The 19,496-nt window shown below is 43.0% G+C and overlaps 1 protein-coding gene across 1 annotated transcript in view; it reads left to right on the top strand.

Moving 5' to 3' along the window:
- PDE7B (phosphodiesterase 7B) overlaps positions 1 to 19,496 on the top strand; it is a 470,724-nt gene that overhangs the window by 167,943 nt on the left and 283,285 nt on the right. The window contains exon 2 of the mRNA XM_075862499.1: positions 5,520 to 5,580. Within this exon, the coding sequence (XP_075718614.1) occupies positions 5,520 to 5,580 (61 nt within the window). The remainder of the gene's footprint in view (positions 1 to 5,519; positions 5,581 to 19,496) is intronic.

Genomic DNA, 19,496 nt, shown 5'->3' with positions numbered 1-19,496 from the left:
TCCACTTGCGTGGGATAACCGATTTTGCAGCCTGAAGGAGGTTGCAGATGATTTTTTATCAGCTACACTCAGGGTCATAACTTAAAACTAACAGGCTCATAAAGAGATGTTGTGTACTACGCGTCTCACCACTAAAATCCAGTCACAAAGGACTTTTAATATATTTTATATGGCACATATACGATATTATGGACCAGAATTGCATGATAATCTACAAAAACAGCATTGTGTAATCACTATGTCGACTTAGGCCATGTTCAGACGTGGCAGAATTTTTCCGCTGCTAATGTTGGTGCAGATTACGCAACAAATCTGCACCAACATTTGCATATCTAACAGGTAACTCAGACGTTGCAGATATCACAGCGGACTTGCCACAGATTTCAGTTTTTGCATTGCAAAGGCTGAAATCCGCAGTGAAATTCCGCTTCTTCTCCGCAATGTAATGAGCATGCTACGGAGGGAAAATTCTGCACCGCAGGCTAATTTCCACACAGTTATTTTCTGCAACGTCTGAACTAAGCTTCCTAAAAATGTATAGAAACAAATGTAAAAAACGGCTGCCGCAGAATTCCACTGCGGACTGTCCGCAGCGGAATTCAACAGCAATTCCGCCACGTCTGAATGTGGCCTTAGTATTAACATAATCCCCACTGATAACCAGCAAGCAATAGCAATGAGTAAAAGGACTGCAGGCAATGCTCAGTCTGAAACTGCACAGATGAGAGCATTTAGGGCATGACCACACATGGCGGAATTCCTCCGCAACTGTCCGCATCCATGCCGCACAGAATCTGCGTTGCAGATTCTGCTGCGGATCTGCACAAAATGTGCAGTACATTGATGCGGACTAGCTGCTGCGGACTGCGGGAAAAGTGCTTCCCTTCTCCCTATCAGTGCAGGATAGAGAGAAGGGACAGCACTTTCCCTAGTGAAAGTAAACGACTTTCATACTTACCGGCCGTTGTCTTGGTGACGCGTCCCTCTTTCGGCATCCAGCCCGACCTCCCTGGATGACGCGCCAGTCCATGTGACCGCTGCAGCCTGTGCTTGGCCTGTGATTGGCTGCAGCCGTCACTTACACTGAATCGTCATCCTGGGAGGCCGGACTGGAGACAGACCCAGGGAGTTCTCGGTAAGTATGAACTTATATATTTTTTTACAGATACATGTATATTGAGATCGGTAGTCACTGTCCCGGGTGCAGAAACAGTTACTGCCGATCGCTTAACTCTTTCAGCACCCTGGACAGTGACTATTTACTGACGTCTCCTAGCAACGCTCCCGTCATTACGGGAGCCCCATTGACTTCCTCAGTCTGGCTGTAGACCTAGAAATACATAGGTCCAGCCAGAATGAAGAAATGTCAAGTTAAAAAAGCAAGACGCATCCGCAGCACACATGACATGTGCATGACAGCTGCGGACTTCATTGCGGAACTTTGAATCTCCATTGAAGTCAATGGAGAAATTCCGCCATGAGTCCGCCACTGCTCCGCAACAGACAGAGCATGCTGCGGACACCAAATTCCGCTCCGCAGCCTATGCTCCGCAGCGGAATTGTACGCATCGTGTAAACGAACACTGCTAAATTAAAGTGAAAGTCAATGGAGAAACGGCTCCGCTGCGGATTAACGCTGCGGAGTGTCCGCAGCGGAATTTAAGTGAAATTCCGCTATGTGTGAACCCGCCCTTAGAGCCATGCATCTGCGCTGCAATAGATATGAAATTGCCGTACTGCAATATCACATCCCGAGTTACCCATAGTTACAGCATTGTGTTACAACTCTCTGCATAAGTTTACATATGAAATGGCCAAAAAGTAATATTGCCCACACCCTGCTATAGAGGTGGTGAGATGACAGGTAGACAGAGCCTCTGTAAAATCCAAATCTGACAATGTACACCTGTAGTTCTCATCTATACTCCAATAATAAAAAATAATTTAATAAGTTAATTGGCTTGCTATGAAATTTGCTCTACTGTGTGTGTCCTTAATATGGCATCAATAAAAAACTATCCCTCCGATTTGAGACGAAAAATTGTTGGATGCTCGATTGGATGCAATATTACAGAGGTATTCCCCCTAGAATCAAAGTTTCCAGGATATAAAAGCTCCATAACATGTTGCTGTACAGAGACACAATATGGCAGCACACAGAGTACCTATGGCCCCATAGAGTAGGCTCTGCTATATGTATGAGAACAAATAGGTACAAATCCAATTCCTAAATATGCAACCATGATGTTTTATATGCAATTTACAATTTATTTATTTCAGCGGTATATATAACATACAATTCTACATTGTATACATTTCTATGCTTTGTCATATATAAGTGATAATGATAATCATCAAATACAGACAAGTATTCAATGCTTGAAAACTATCGTATGAAAGACAATTAAAAATAAAGGAGAATATACAATCAATGGTGGCTAACCAAATTCCACCATGTATTGAAGGATAATATACAGTCTGGCATATATCTCCAGATGTACAATAAAGGAGAACATTTCACGAGAAAATGTAAAAATTTGTTGTTTTTTTTCAATTTGTCACACTTATTTCATGCTTTGTGTTTTTCATAGTGTAAATTAACTTTTCATACAGTATATTTTCATTTCTTAACCGCATCAGATTACTGATTAGCAAGTCAAAATTATAATATACTTGGCAAAAACAATTAAAATGATTTGATTTTGAAATTGTAGATTTGTTTCCAGTTGATAATAAAAATACTGCACTGTCTTGAGGAGGAAATAGCGATACTTTTGAACTGTGAATATATGCAGTAGTTGTTTCATTCCTTTAATGTTGTTGTTTCCATTGATGAAATACTTAAAGGGGACTAGAAAAAAGGGTCTGCTGTTTTTCCATTTCAATGAATGAAGCTGAACTGCAATGCCACACACAGCCCATGGACGGATGTGGTACTGATTCTGGAAAAACAAACGATTCTTTTTACTAGTCCTAGTCCAAGAACTCTTGTAAAGCCTCATGAAAAAGTAAGAGAAATTAGGATATATTCACATGTGGCAGATTTGTTGAAGAAATTTCTGCGACTCAAAATCCATTCCGTATACAGTATTTGAATGGAGTTATTTCTGCAAACTTAATTCAAATGAATGGTACGGTGACAGAAACGTATGCAACAAATCTGCAGTTTGTGAACATAACCTAACATTAAGAATTAACAAAATGAGATGTATAATGGTTAGTGAACATTTTCAATACAAACAATTATTTGTGTAATCATTTTAAAAAAATGTTTAAATAAAAATATGTATCAGTGTGTTTGGTGCAACTTTCTAATTACTTTTATTTTAAAAAAAAAAATCTTTTTGAGATACAGTTGCTTTGTATCCTGTATACGTCACTAGCACCAGGTTTTCGGGGCCCAAGCCCGGATCTTTGGCATGGTTCCCCAGATCCCCGGGCGACTGCCACATAATGACGTAGCTATAGGGGTTGAAATTGCAACCGGGCCCCCGAAGCCAGGGAGCCCCCCGCACTACATCTATAAACAGTTACTATAGTAACTGGGGCCTATGTAATAAACTAACAGTATACTTATCCTCCTCGTTCCCGAGCTCAGCGGAGGTCCTGACGTCTTCTCGCGTTATGACGCTGTGCGTGTGATCCTGTGAGCTGTGCCCTGTATTTAAGTCTATCACATGGTAGATGTAGATACAGGGCCCATGTGTGATCCTGTCTGATGGGCCCCGGATCTAAGCCTACCACATGTTAGGCTTAGATACAGGGCCCCAGCAAGCAGTAATCTTATACTGTATAAGATTACTGTCTTCTAGGGACCTGTATCTAAGCCTAACATATGATAGGCTTAGATACAGGGTCCAACACACAGTGCCACACATGGACCCTGTATCTAAGCCTACCACAAATGTTACTAATGGTTTGTTTTTTGTGTTTGTGCTTTTTTAACAGGTTCGGTTGTTGGGCTACATCATATTTGAGGACTATTTCAATGACAGATTTTTTTCATTTTCAATGAAATGGTTAACCAGGGTTGTGTGTTTTTTTTAATTTCAATAAAATATTTTTTCTATGTCTTTTGTATTTGTCTTATTTTTAAAACTTTATTACTAAAAAAAACAAAAAAATAACCATGTGGGGTCCCCGCCATTTTTCATAGCCAGCCAGATACAACATAGCAGCAGCAGGCGAGCATTAGCAGGGGGGTAGGCCCACTGTTTTTGGTCCTTCCCAGTCTAATAATACCAGCCTGCGGCCGCCCCCGTCCCCGGCCATTACTGCAGATGGTAGGGTACTGAATCGCATCCTTGGTGGCGGTTGGTACCGGGGTAATAATGGGGGTTTGTGTTAGCCTTTTCACTGGCTAACATTAAGCCCCGCCTTAATAATGGATGCTGTCAACCAGCCCGCGGCCATTACTAAGTCGGTAGTAATAAAGTTTAAAAAAATACAAGGACATAGAAAAAACTATTTATTGAAATAAAAACCCACCACACAATCCTCGTTAACCATTTTATTGAGAGTAAAAAAAGACCGTCATTGAAGTCCTCGAATCCGAAGCAGTCCAACAACTGAACCTGTAAAAAACACAAACACACACAAAAAATTTGTAACACATAAAAAAGCAAAGCAATTATTATACTGGGTCCAGCGCTGGAGCAGCAATGTCAGCAAGCTGGGCCCTATATCTAAGCCTATCCTGTGTGATACTGTCTGCTGAGCCACTGTATCTAAGCTTATCATATGTGATAAAGTCTGCTTAGACACAGCATCCAGTTCTGACGAGCGGTGTAGCTATAGGGGCCTTAGTCTTATAGATATGCTATCTCCAATATGTATGTAGAAATATTTTTTCTTTTGGGGTGGGAATAAACATGTCTTGGGGCTTGTGCCCCTGATCTTTTAAGACCCTAGCAACGCCCCTGTCTAGCGCTGTGACCTGAATCTGTCAAGTTTGCGGGACTGACGGGTTCAGTTACAGCCGAGCCTGCGTGTCTCTGACACACAGGATCAAGCTGTTACCGATCACATCTGACGTATACAAGAACCTCTCTATTGTAAGTAGATTTAGCAGTAATGCATATTTATTTATATTTAGTGGCTTAGGTGGCATTAGTGTTCGCAGTGTGCTGTCGGCATTTTCTTGTGTGCTATATCACTAGTATACGCCACCACTTTAAGATCGCGCGGGATCGACTCGGGGCCCATCACCAATCCTGAGAATGAAGAGGCTGCAGTTCTGAATTAGTGCCGTTAGTTTACGGGATCTTCACTGTTTTTCAAAATAAATAGGGTTGTGCTGCTGTTCCCTGCACAGCAGCGCTGCAGCACCTTTATTCTCAGGTAGGGGGGGGGGGTAGGGGGCTGATCAGAAAGAGATAGCATGTTTTAGTGACGAGATGGAAAAACCCTGTTACTATATATATATATATATATATATATATATATATATATATATATGTATGTATAATATATATGTGTATAGAGCATTTTATAACAGACATACTCTTTTGTCCTTTCAGAGGTCTGGAGAAATCCCGTTTGATAACCAAGATCAGAATGCCAAATGTGTGTGCATGCTAGGTAAGAGGTCTTTATTTGTCTAATGTAAATGCTGAATGTCATGGAGCTTCACCACTGTATTTCTGGTGAGTGTGAAACGAATACAGTAATTATGTTGCTCAGTTTTCATTCACAAAATAATCCTATTAGTTTTGGCTGGAAACACAAAGTTTAAATATTTTTATATACTGAAATACTGTTTCTAAAAAATATGTATATACAATAAAATTTGAATTAGGCCATTAAATTGATGTCAAAAGTGCTTTTTTTCATGTGCCTAGAATCTTGTTGAATATTGGGCTGGAAGATATTTGTGGTTTGAATCCCAATTCCCATAAGCCACGTGAAAATAGTTTCTTGGCGTCCTCTGTACAGCAACCATTGCAAGGACGTTCACAGCGAAGACATTATTGGCATGAAGCAATAAAGCAAACATTGCAAGAAAATAAACTCCTTATTATGACTTTAGCTGCTTCTTACAGAATGTCATTCCATGAAAAAGCTACCGTCTTATTCTCTTACTGTCTTGTTCACAGACATGTCTACAAGTTGTAGACACATCAATATTGTCTTTTGGCAAGAAACCGCCTGCCTAAATTGTTAACATAAAAAATCGGCATGTTTAAATGAATAGATATAGCTATTCGGTACTATGCTATCTAGGTTAAGGGTGGAAAGCTTTTTGGGGTTTAATGATCACATTGTTAGATCACTACTTAAAGGGATATTCTCATCTTCAACAACTATGGCATATCCGCAGGATATGTCATAATTGCCTGATAGATGCGGATCCCAACGCTGGGACCCTCACCTATCGGGAGAGGGGGGATCCTGCACCACTCAGGAAATCATGGCTAATCCTGGTGATATACCATAAATGAAGTCAAAGGACCAAATATGCTAGGCGCTGCTGTACTAATTTTGTGTATTGAATGAATTGAGAAACAGACTACGCGTTTCGACGCAGGACATGCGTCTTCATCAGGCCATAAATATACAATGTTTTTTTCTCCTCCTCTAGTATAAACCATAAATGTTCATGGTGGGAATATCAATTTAGAAAGTCCTTAATAAAGCATAAGTCACTTAAAGTACAGTTCATAAACGTAGTTTACTATAAAAACATGCATCACATCCTATCATAGCCAAAGCATTATAACACAACTTACTGTAAACAAGTATTGCACGTTATAAGAAAGAACAGCTAGCAGACTATCCCACTTCTGTGATCGCACCACATGCTGCCTATGCTACAGCACCAATACTTTCAGCAGGGGTGCAGCAAAAGGCATCTGTAAAAGATCTGGCAGACACAACTTCTGTGTCGACGCCCATAGGTAATCAGTCTGCACCTGCTTCTATGTCTGTGAGACTGACTCCATCTCCCACCACCCAGGATGGCAGGCTTAGCAGTGGGAGAGCCTATCGCAGCCTGGCCAGACGGAGCTAGCTCCCGCCCTCTGTCTATTTATACCTGCCTTTCCTGTTCCTCCTTTGCTTGTGATTCTTCTCTGTTGGTTTCCTGGCCCTGCTGCAGCTTCTTGAACTACTGATCCTCTGCTTGTGATTGACCTTGGCTTTTCTGACCACTATTCTGCTCTGCGTTTTTGTACCTCGCTCATCTCCTGGTTTGACTCGGCTCGTTCACCTCGCTTGTTGCTCAAGGTGTTCCCGTGGGCAACTTCCCCATTTCCCTGGCTACTTTGTACCCTTGTCTGTTTGTCTGTCGTGCACCTATTGAGTGTAGGGACCGTCGCCCAGTTGTACCCCGTCGTCTAGGGCGGGTCGTTGCAAGTAGGCAGGGACTGAGTGGCGGGTAGATTAGGGCTCACTTGTCTGTTTCCCTACCCCGACATTACAGCATCACTACAGAACCTTTACATGTGGAGAGACCTCCTTAGCTTAGATGCCCAGAAAAACTATGCTGATGCACCCATTGAATACCTCATTCAGGGAGCCAATTGTCATTAGTGTATAACTTTATGGTGCTCTTATAATAATAAGGTTATAAAGATACTCCATGATTCCTCTGGGCCAATCAGCTGAGCTTAGTAGACTCTCTGGTGGGTACAACAGCTTTTGGTTAAAGAGATCTTTCTCCATGACAGATTTTCTTTAATGCTTTAGGAGCTACAAAGGCAGTATTCATATGCCGCAGATTTGGTCAGTATTTAGCATCAGTATATTAACCCCTTCCTGACATCCACCGTATAAATACGGAGGGGGCTGGGACTGGGGTGGAACGTATGGAGCTGGCTCAACCCTGAGCCTGCTAAATAAGTTACGTGTCTTGGCTGCATGTTATAGTGGACACATCACTGCAACGAGTAGTATTCCGCTTGTTTAACCCTTTAGATGCCGTGGTCAATAGTGATCATGCCATTTAAGCCATTTAAAAGAGAGGAGGTGGCCCTATCTGGCGGCCCATCGCTATCACGCCCCCCCCCCCTCTCCCCGTGGCAAGATTACGGGGTGACGATGGTTGTCAGTATGCGTGTTCTGAGCTGATGGCACTGATGGACATCTTCTGATTTCGAAGGGAAGTAAGCATGATGTGTCTTTGATCTGTTGCACTAAGTTTCTTTGGCCGATCGCTGCGTCTACGGTTTTCAATGTTGCCTGTTTCTTTGTGCTTCTTCAAAAGAGCCTGAACAGCACATCTTGAAACCCCAGTGTGCTTTGAAATCTTTGCCTAGGAGAGACCTTGCCGATTCAGTATAATTACCTTGTGTCTTGTTGCTGTGCTTAGTCTTGCCATGGTGGACCTGTGACTGAGTTTTTCCATGGTCGTGTGCAGGTGGCCTAAAGGTATCAGAAAAAGATGGATACATTTCCTTTCTTAGGCTCATTTCACACTGAATTTTTTGGCACTGATTTTGATGTGGAAACCGCATTGGAGTCGAGGTAAAAAAAAAATGGTTGAAACCGCCTCCTATTGATTTCAATGGGAGCCATTTTTTCCCCTGAGTGGCCTTTAGCCGCCTCATGGGGAAAAAAAAGCAGCATGTTCCACCTCTGACCTCCCAATGAAATCAATGGTAAGCAGAAAAAGCGAATAACGGCTGCGGCAAGAAAGTGCAGGCAGGTCAAAATCTGCCTCAAAATACCTGAAGCAATTTTGAGGGAGATTTTTTCTGCCTGCAAAATCCTCTGTGTGAACAGGGCCTTATTTGTCAACTCAAAAAAACTGAGCCAAAAGCTGCTTTAAGGCGGGGTTCAAACGGGTTGGATACGCTGCGTAAAAACTGTGCAGCGTATCCAACCTGGAACCCGCAGCACCTTCCGTCTGAAAAATCTCGATGTGGTGCTGTTTTTCAGACGGAATTCCCGCTGCGGAAAGTAGCGCTTGAATAAAAAAAAATACCATCGATACTTACCCCCTCCCTCTTCTCTGCTGCTGCAGCCTGTGATTGGCGGCAGCAGTCCCATGGGATGAAACGTCATCCCAGGAAGCCGGACTGCAGGAAGCAGAGCGCTATGGGTAAATATGATTTTTTTTTCATATAATCTAAATCTCATCCACTTTGCTGCTACTGTAAATGCTGCAAATTCCATTATGGAAATTCCGCAGCGTTTACGCTACGTGGGAACCCGGCCTAAAACTGTGTGTGATCCTGGCTTTATACAATTAAAGAACTCTGTTAATTACCTAAATCTCATTTTTGTCCTCTCACTATCCACATTTAAAGCCAATATATAAAAATAAATAATTTCTGCCATATCCAAACTCCACTGCTCTTTTTATCGCTGGAAACAGAAGTGCACAGATGACAGTCACTGAATGTCTACACCAGCAGATACGTCACCTGCTCACTGTGGTATCTGTTTCTTAACAAAAGCTTGAACACATTCAGGCCGTGTTTAGAAAAACAGTTTATTAAAAAAATATTCATCATAGTGTGTGAGGGCTCCATATTGAATAAAGTAATGGGTTGCTGTTTAGATTAATAGTTGCTTATAGAGATTGTATTAGTTGTTTTATTGTAAATTACTTCTAATTATTGTTTTAATATGTTGTTGTTCACATGTAAATTCTTCAAAGATCAAAACAAATGCTCTGAATTGCTTTTGGCTTTCTTTTTTGATTATACTTATCCGTAGTATTTTAAGTTTTGTTTCACTAGATCTTTTATCATTTACTTACTTAGTCTATTTCAACTTTTATAAGATGACACGGTTTTATTTTCACTGTAACTTCAACAGGTGCTCCTCGTTCCAGGAGCGGAGTCCAAGAGAGTGCTCTGGCTGGGGACTCCGCTCCTAGAGAGATTCCCTGACGTCACTGTCCATATATATACAGAGACGTCAGGGGCTCGCTCTAGCAGCGGAATCCCTGGCTAGAGCGCTCTTATTGAGAATTCTGCTCCTATTGCGAGCTTAGGGGGCACTAGCTATGAAGGGGGGGGGGGGGTCTGGTCCTATCTAAAGGGGGATGATGCTATCGACAGAGGGTGATGCTATCTACAAGGGGGTTGCGCTATCTACAGGTATGGCGCTAACTACAGGGCGGATTGTGCTTTTCTACACGGGGGATGGTGCTATCTATAGGGTTGATGGTGCTATCTACAGGAGGGGATGGTGGTATCTACAGGGGGTAGTGCTATCTAGAGGGGGTGTTAAATCACTGTCAGTAATTCTCAATTTCCGTTAGTTTTCCCCAACATGTGTAGTTAAGATTATTTTCACTGATTTTCTGACCTGTTTAAGGGATATATAAATTGTCAGTCAACGCTTCACTGCCAATGTTTGTATCATAAGTATGTCGGCTTATACAAGATAAATTATACAATGTATCAAGAATATGTGTCTAGTGTTTTCGCACTTTGCATTGACACAAAATAAATTAATCTAGTGTGGTAGGTAATAATGCTAAAAAAAATAATATATCACATATATTTATGTCCAGTTTGTACCTTAGTTACTATCTATTTTTATTTGTTTTTATATATGTTTGTAAACTGGACATAGAATATCAGAGATATAGGTGGGGCCCAATAGCCACACCTATAGAGATCTGCACAAGGTAGATAGATTCAATCCAAGTCCAGCACATCCAAGTTAGGTGCAAGGAATATTGTTCAAGTGCTAAGACCCTTAATTCCTATCCTACCCACTATTAGCCCTATGCGTTTCTTTGCTATCTATTTCTGCCACAAATCTTCAGGGGCCTACAGCAATCATTCTATTAGATCTTCTAGCATTCTAGAAGTCTAAGTGTACAATGCACTGAAGGCAATCATGCTAGGAGCCCGGATGCCTGCACTGAGTTCGGTCCGGGACTTCCGGCCGAAATACGTCCGTCCATTACGGACTTTAATGTGCTCGTGTGAACCCAGCCTTACAGGAGCAGATCACCTTAACCAAATGGATCAATACATCAGTTGTACTGTAGATATATATTTGTGAACTTCCTTTTCAGAGCACGGACAGTGACAGCACATAATATAAAGCTCACAATATAAACCAGCAATCCAAGTTGCTATAAAAGTACTCTGTTTTTTATTTATAGGATATCTTTTATAACCAGAACTTCCCCCAAAAATCATGTTTATATACTGAACTGTGAAGATGCTCTGGGTAGGAATCTTGAAATCAGTAAAAGTTATGGAATGTACAAGTGCTCTCACTCATAGATTTCCATAACCATTGACTTCTTCGGGAAGGTGGCTGAGCAATTTACAGTTATTTTTGAAAACTGAGGTCCGTGACCCTCTTATCCTTGAAATTGGGGGGATCTTGGCTGCCAGATTCCCACTGATTTTACTATTATGACATGTCTAATTGACATTAAGTCGAGCAGAAGTCTATCGCAACCAATCAGATCAGTGTTATAATTTCATAAATTGTGCTAGAAATATAAAATCAGAATTTTGACTTACTTTGTCTGCAATAGTTTTCATAAAACAAGTCTATAGAATGATCAAACATCTCAATATTAATCTTAATAAGTACAGTATGTAATTTAAAGAGGCTCTGTCACCAGATTTTGCAACCCCTATCTGCTATTGCAGCAGATAGGCGCTGCAATGTAGATTACAGTAACGTTTTTATTTTTAAAAAACGAGCATTTTTGGCCAAGTTATGACCATTTTTGTAGTTATGCAAATGAGGCTTGCAAAAAGTCCAAGTGGGTGTGTTTAAAAGTAAAAGTCCAAGTGGGTGTGTATTATGTGCGTATATCGGGGCGTTTTTAATACTTTCACTAGCTGGGCGCTCTGAAGAGAAGTAACATCCTCTTCTCTTCAGAACGCCCAGCTTCTGACAGTGCAGATCTGTGACGTCACTCACAGGTCCTGCATCGTGACGGCCACATCGGCACCAGAGGCTACAGTTGATTCTGCAGCAGCATCAGCGTTTGCAGGTAAGTCGATCTTAGCTGGGCGTTCTGAAGAGAAGAGGATGTTACTTCTCTTCAGACCGCCCAGCTAGTGAAAGTATTAAAAACGCCCAGTTGTACGCACATAATACACACCCACTTGGACTTTTACTTTTAAACACACCCACTTGGACTTTTGCAAGCCTCATTTGCATAACTACAAAAATGGTCATAACTTGGCCAAAAATGCTCGTTTTTTAAAAATAAAAACGTTACTGTAATCTACATTGCAGCGCCTATCTGCTGCAATAGCAGATAGGGGTTGCAAAATCTGGTGACAGAGCCTCTTTAAGCCTTACTTGGACTTGAAATGGGCTAGTATCATAATGACCGTGGCTATGTTCGGCCCATACTTATGAGAATGTTGAAATGGAACAGTAGACTGAGATTAACTTACAGGCCAAGCCTTTTCACATGATACACAGTATAATATGGCAGTCAACCAAACCACAGGTCTTTGGGTGAACAAGGGACAGGGTTATTTAGGCTACTCATATTTTGTACTTAATAAATAATTAGGCTCTAATACTAAGTCCACAAGCATATGTACATTGCAAATTAGGGTTAGAAGCATTAAGAAGTGTGTGTGTGTGTGTGTGTGTGTGTGTGTGTGTGTGTGCGTGCGTGCGTGCGTGCGTGTGTGTGTGTGTGTGTTGCTTTGCCTTGCTACGCTTGCTTTATCCCCCTGACATGGCAAGTAGGTGGATAATATAGAATGATGCTATCATTAGTTGTGACATATCAAAACCATGCATTGTTATGAATACTGAGACAGACCACAAAATGACTGTGGAGCGTAAAGTAAGGCTCCTCTTCTTCTATAGTCAGTAAATGTAAAATCTACCATATTTGTAGCATATATTTATTACCATTTCTGCTGCTATTACTTATTTTGACATTTTGTTTTACTCTGTTTTATTCAGAAAAAAAACTTGCAACACGGAAACCATCAACAGGCATGTTAGCTGATGACAGCTGATTTTATTATTTGTTACTTTTTTGTATTTTGGTTACATGAATGTCTGTTTAGCCTAACAATATCAGATATCTGTATGTTAATGAGCCAAGCTATTGTAGATATTCAAGCATTAACAGTAAGGCCACACAGCAGCGTTGACACGGTCGTGATGTGGGTGACAGGCAACCCTAAGCCCTATTTGGCATGGCTGTGAAATTAGTCGTTAACGGCCAGGCGTTGGTGCAGGTAAAAAGGCTGTTTACCTGCAAAATCGTGTGGCCGTAAAGCGTAAATTTAATGTCCACACGATTTTGTTGACAGTTTCCAGGTAGTAACAGTAATCTGAACTGAATAGAGTAAAAATGGACTAAAAGACATATATATATATATAAATAGTAAAAGACGATACATTACACAAAAGCTAGATTTTGCTTATGCCACACACAATATCCTAAATGTCTGTGTACTCAGTAAAATGGCTATAAGTTATGGCAATGTACTATTCTTTGCTTCTTTTTCATTTAAGATGATGCACTCTGCTTGGGTATGCAGCTTCTATTTCCTCGAGCATCTGATGATTCTGTAAAATAGCTTATATTGTGCTAATAATGTAACATGTAGGTTTGCTGCTCTATTTTATTTTGCTTCTCTTCACAGAAGGAAGAGGTGGATTTAATGTGTGTATGGGTTTCTGACGTCAGTAAAGGAATGTGGGAATCCATTGCTTCCCACATTGTTAGTGCAGACTAGAAGCAAGCAGCAAGCGCAAACGCTGGTCTAATGAAGAGTTCTTTGTGTGTCAGTGTTGCCCTTGCAGTGAACTGATATTAGTGGGCTGTTGTTTAATTGTTATCCTCTTTGGCAATGAACAGAACTGCAGTACCTCCTACAACTAAGATAACACCACGATTACATTATTGCCTCATTAAATACGGTTATTGTAGTTTTGTCTATAGCATTATATGTAACTGTAAATAATATGCTTATAATATTCCATATAATAATTTAGTCCAAACACAGTTTCAGATTCGAAGGTCATATAACACATGCACAGGGCCGATTCTAGCTTTTCTGCTGCCTCAGGCGCCCCCCAGATGTTGATTGACATCCCTCTGGCTGTTCTACATCACTAGCAGCCTCTTCCAACTCTTGTGGATGCAACATTGCCTTGTACTCCATTGGCATACGTGGTGCAGCAATGAAGTCAGGCAGAGTACATCTCGCTGCACGGTGCATGCCAAAGTAGTACAAGGCAATGGCGCATCCTAGAAAGTTGGAGGAGACTGGTACTGAGGTTTAACAGCCAGGGGGATGTCAATCAAGCATGGAAAGTTAGGTTTAGAGGCAGGACTATGTGACTCTTCAGGATAATGGCACCGCCCTGTGAGCATTTAATGAGTAATTAACATGCAGCGTGCAACGTTTTAAAAGTTGATTTTATAGATTTTGCTGCATCTGAAAAAAAACATACAGGGGAATGTTTGGAAATATTGTCAGATCATGTATTACCGCATGGTTTCGGTTCAAGGGGTTAAAACTACCAGACAGGTTCCCATTAAATATACAATGAATTGAAAAGAATTCCATCTTCCCTGCAATTTTGTTATTAAAAATATATCATATATAATTACAGCTCCAGAACCAAGCTCATACATATATACACCACCAGAACCAAGCTCAATACTTATATACAACCCCAGAACCCATCTCAGTACATGAATACAGCACCAAAATCAAGGTCAGTACATAAATACAGCACCACAACCAAGCTCAGTACATAAATACACCACCAGAACCAAGCTCAGTACATAAATACAACACCAGAACCAAGCTCAGTACATAAATACAACAGCAGAACCAAGCTAATACATAAATACAGCATCAGAACCAAGCTCAGTACATAAATATAGCTCCAGAACAAAGCTCATACATATATACAACACCAGAACAAAGCTCAATACTTATATACAGCACCAGAACCAAGCTCAGTGTAGCGTCTATGGCTGCGGACCGTCGGGTTTACTCACCCCTGGCGGCCGCAGCCATGGATCTGTAAGCACTGGCTCGCATCTCCTTCCCAGGAGACGCCAGTGCTCACTTCCGCTCCGGTCCGCTTGGTCCGGTAGGGTGCGCGCGCACACTCGTGCCTTAAAGGGCCAGCGCGCACACAATTGGAATCATCATCATCAACTCCTCATGATTCTCTGGGCTATAAAAAGGGCCCTGCCCTTCTGATCCTTGCCTGAGCGTTGTTAGTATTCCCATGTCAGTCTTGCAAATGGCCCCTTAGTGTTATCTCGTTCCTGTTGTTACCCGTGCCCTGTTACCTGTATCCTGTATCCCGTGCTGTTTTCTTGTTCCTGAGCCTGTTAGTGTTGGAGTTGTGTCCCACTGCATCTGCTGTCGTCTGCCACGTCCTTTGTGTCCTGCCACGTCCAGTGTCATCTGCCACATCCAGTATCATCTTCCACGTCCAGTGTGATCCGCCACGTCTGACGCAACCTGCTGCACTTGCTATCATCTGGTACGTCTGGTATAACCTGCTGCACCCACCTCCAACCATGCCAAAGCCTCTGCGACTGTCTGGACTATTCAAATACGTTAGTGCGGGACTTTGTATTGCTGGGGTGCTCTGTTGCTTGGCCAGCTGCCTCCCCGCTACGGCAGTGCGGCCTAGTGGGTCCACATACCCACAGACCGTAACAGCATGCTCAGGCCATGGACCCCGCTGGTCAACCTGAGACCTTGATGACACAATCCATGCTGGCCGAGATGCAGGATCTTCAGTCACGGCAAGACCAACTCCTCCTGTCGGTGAACGCCATTGCACATCGGCTGGTTGCTCAAACCACAGTCGTCACCGCACCTATTCCTGCTGTTACTCCTGCTACACTTCCTGTCTATACCAGTGCTGATCCCCTATGCGTCTTGCCGCCACCTCCTCACTATGATGGAGACACGAGGACCTGCAGAGGATTTCTGAATCCGTGCCAGATTCACTTCAGACTACATACCAGGGACTTCTCTTCTGATGACACCAGGATCGCCTTCATAATTCTCTCTCCTTACTGGAAAAGCCCTGGCATGGGCAAATCCTCTGTGGGAACATCAGGTACCAGAGACCCGTGACTTGCAGTGCGATTTATGGACTTTCTGTTCGATATTTGAAGAACCTGGGAGAGTTTCTTCTGTTGCTGCATCCCTCCTGACCCCACACCAGGGAGACCTCTCCGTGGGCGACTATGCCATACAGTTTTGTACCCTGGCTGCTGAATTAACTTGGAACAATGAGGCTTTGGTGGCCACATTCTGGCAGGGACTGTCTTCTGGGATTAAAGATGAGCTGGCCGCTGGCGATATGCCACCTATCCTGGACGATCTCATCCTACTAGCCACCAGGGTTGACATTAGGATCCGGGAGCGTTCCTAAGAGGTTCTCCGGGAGAGAGGATTTCCTAGGCTGGCTTCTACTTTCCAGCAATCCCTACTGTCCTCTTCATTCGTCCTACCAGAGTATCCTATGCAGATGAACCAAGTCAAATTGTCTACCCTGGAGAGACAACGCAGACGCACTTCTGGACTTTGTCTGTATTGAGGCCTTCGAGGCCATATTGTTCGTTTGTGTCCCCAGAGGCCAGAGAGACCCCAGTGCCTAGGATTGGTTGGAGAGACAACCCTAGGTGGAACGGTACCAAATAAAGCATTCAGTTCGGCGAGAAAACATATCGGGTTTCTGCCTATCTGGACTCTGGGTCCGCGGCAAACTTCATCCAATAGAAGCTAGTGGATCATCTCCAGTTGCCCACAGTTCCCATGGAGACCTCTTTGGCTGTTGCCTTGTTCAATGGACTGCCTCTGCCCGATCCGATTGTATCTAAGACCAAGCCGCTGAAACTTCAAGTTGGAGCGCTTCATTCAGAACTAATTTTGTTTCCTGTTTTGCCCAAAGCCATCAATCCTGTTCTGCTGGGCCTGCCTTGACTTCGACTGCATGCCCCTGTCCTGGACTGGAGTTCCAGAGAGGTTCTCCAACGGGGCTCCAAGTGCCTCGGTCACTGTCTGTTGCAGATCAATCCTGTCCAGCCTCCTCTGCCTCAGTCATTGCCTCAGTCATTGCGGAATTGCCCCCCATTTCGCTCAGTTTGCAGATGTCTTCAGCAAGAGGGAGGCTGAGACGCTGCCTCCACATCAGACATCCCCATTGAACTGGTTCCAAATGCCTCTCTCCCCCATGGATGGGTATATCCTTTCTCCTTGCCAGAGACTATATCAATGTCGGCCTATATCAAGGAGAATTTGGAGAGGGGTTTCATACTAAAGTCTTCCTTCCCTTCTTCGTTAAAAAGAAAGACAGATACCCGTTGCAACTTATATCCGAACTGTTTGAGTGTGTACGAGGAGCCAGGATTTTTTCAAAATTAGACTTGCGTGGGGCTTATAATTTGATCCGAATCCATCAAGGTGAGGAGTGGAAGACGGCGTTCAACACCCGAGACGAGCACTACGAATACCTGGTGATGTCCTTCGGACTGTGAAACGCACCCACGGTCTTCCAGGAATTCGTCAATGATATCTTCTGAGATCTCCTCTATGTCTGTGTTATAGTCTATCTCGATGATATTTTGATTTTCTTCCCAGATCCGAAGACTCATCAGAGCTATGTCCGTCAGGTTCTACTGCAATTAAGGGAGAATCGTTTATATGCCAAGATGGAGAAGTGCGTCGTTGAAAATAATTCTCTGCCCTTCCTGGGCTACATCATCTCGGATCAAGGTCTCAAGATGGATCATGAGAAAGTAAAGTCTGACCTGGAATGGCCACGTCCTCAAGGCCTAAGGTCCATACAGCGTTTCCTGGGATTTGCCAATTTCTACAGGCATTTTATCCCAAACTTCTCATCACTGACAGCTCCCATCTCTACCCTTACCAAGAAGTGTGTGAACGCCAAGGTGTGGACTCCAGAGGCAGAGTCCGCATTTATTAGCCTCAAGAAAGCCTTCACTTCAGCCTCGATCCTCCATCATCCTGACGTGTCTCGGCAGTTTTCATTGGAGGTGGATGCTTCTTTTGTTGGTGCAGGTGCACTTCTGTTCCAGAGGAGCTCCAAAAGAAAGGCAGTAGTATGTGGCTATTACTCGAGACTTTTTTCTTCTGTAGAGCGCAACTACTCTATTGGGGATCGGGAGCTACTGGCCATCAAATTGGCTCTGTAGGAGTGGAGACATTTGAGACGGATGACACAATTGAGGGCCTTCAAAGTATCATAGACCCGTCCTGCATCGTCACTGCCAATCCTTTGCAGGTTAGAGACAATTCTCTCTGAATAAAATCATACTATACGCTGTACTCCTGAATATAATAGTACTATACACTGTACTCCTGAATATAATAGTACTATACACTGCGCTCTTGAATATAATAGTACTATACACTGTGCTCCTGAATATAATAGTATTATACACTGTGCTCCTGAATATAATAGTACTATACACTGTACTCCTGAATATAATAGTACTATACACTGTAGATAGTGCCAGTTACAATGCACTCTGTAGATAATGCCCCTTGTAGATGGAGCCAGTCACAATGCTCCCTGTAGATAGTGCCAGTTACAATGCCCACTGTAGACAATGCCCCCTGTAGATAGTGCCAGTTACAATGCACTCTGTAGATAATGCCCCTTGTAGATGGGGCCAGTCACAATGCCCCCTGTAGATAGTGCCAGTTACAATGCCCACTGTAGACAATGCCCCCTGTAGATAGTGCCAGTTACAATGCACTCTGTAGATAATGCCCCTTGTAGATGGGGCCAGTCACAATGCCCCCTGTAGATAGTGCCAGTTACAATGCCCTCTGTAGATAATGCACTCTGTAGATAGTGCCAGTTACAATGCCCCTTGTAGATAGTGCCAGTTACAATGCCTCCTGTAGATAATGTCCCCTGTAGATAGCGCCAGTTACAATGCCCACTGTAGATAATGCCCCCTATAGTTATTGCCTCCAACGCTGCCGAGAAAAAAACAAAACATTCTCACCTGTACCCGCGTCTTCTTCCAGTGGCGCAGGAGTGGTCAGAGAGCAGACGGCGTCATCCAGCGTAATGGCGCAGTCGACACGATGACATCATCGCGCCGACTGTGTCATTCGTAAAGCTCTGAAATGGGAGGAAGGGAACGGATAGTTACATTTCTCGCCAGCGCTAATGTAAGCAATTGTATCCGCATCCTAAGGATGCGAATACAATTGGGTGAGAGGTCCCGCTCACCGGTTCTCTGAACCAGGTGAACAGGGCCCCCTTCCAGTCTCGGGCCCCGGGCACTTGCCCAGTTTGCCCTTTTTATTATCCGCCCCTGTATACAGCGTATATTTGTAGGACACATAGAACAAAGAGCATGACTCATAGGGGGTAGTCTGGGAAGGGAGAATCCCTCCCTCTGATTACTGATAAGTACAGAAGAAGGTTGATTCTCTCGTGCTAAGCACGTGATCACTGAATGTTACTTGCGTAAACTGTTTTACTGCCAAAAGGAAAGACTAAGCAATCTGCAGAACAAACTGAAGGACAAAAATGAATATCATACTGTGCAGTGTATACTGACACAA

Source organism: Rhinoderma darwinii, chromosome 4 (assembly GCF_050947455.1).
Source record: "Rhinoderma darwinii isolate aRhiDar2 chromosome 4, aRhiDar2.hap1, whole genome shotgun sequence".
NCBI lineage: Eukaryota > Metazoa > Chordata > Amphibia > Anura > Rhinodermatidae > Rhinoderma > Rhinoderma darwinii.
The sequence above is the reverse complement of the archived record's forward strand: the minus strand, read 5'-3'. Positions and strand labels throughout refer to the sequence as shown.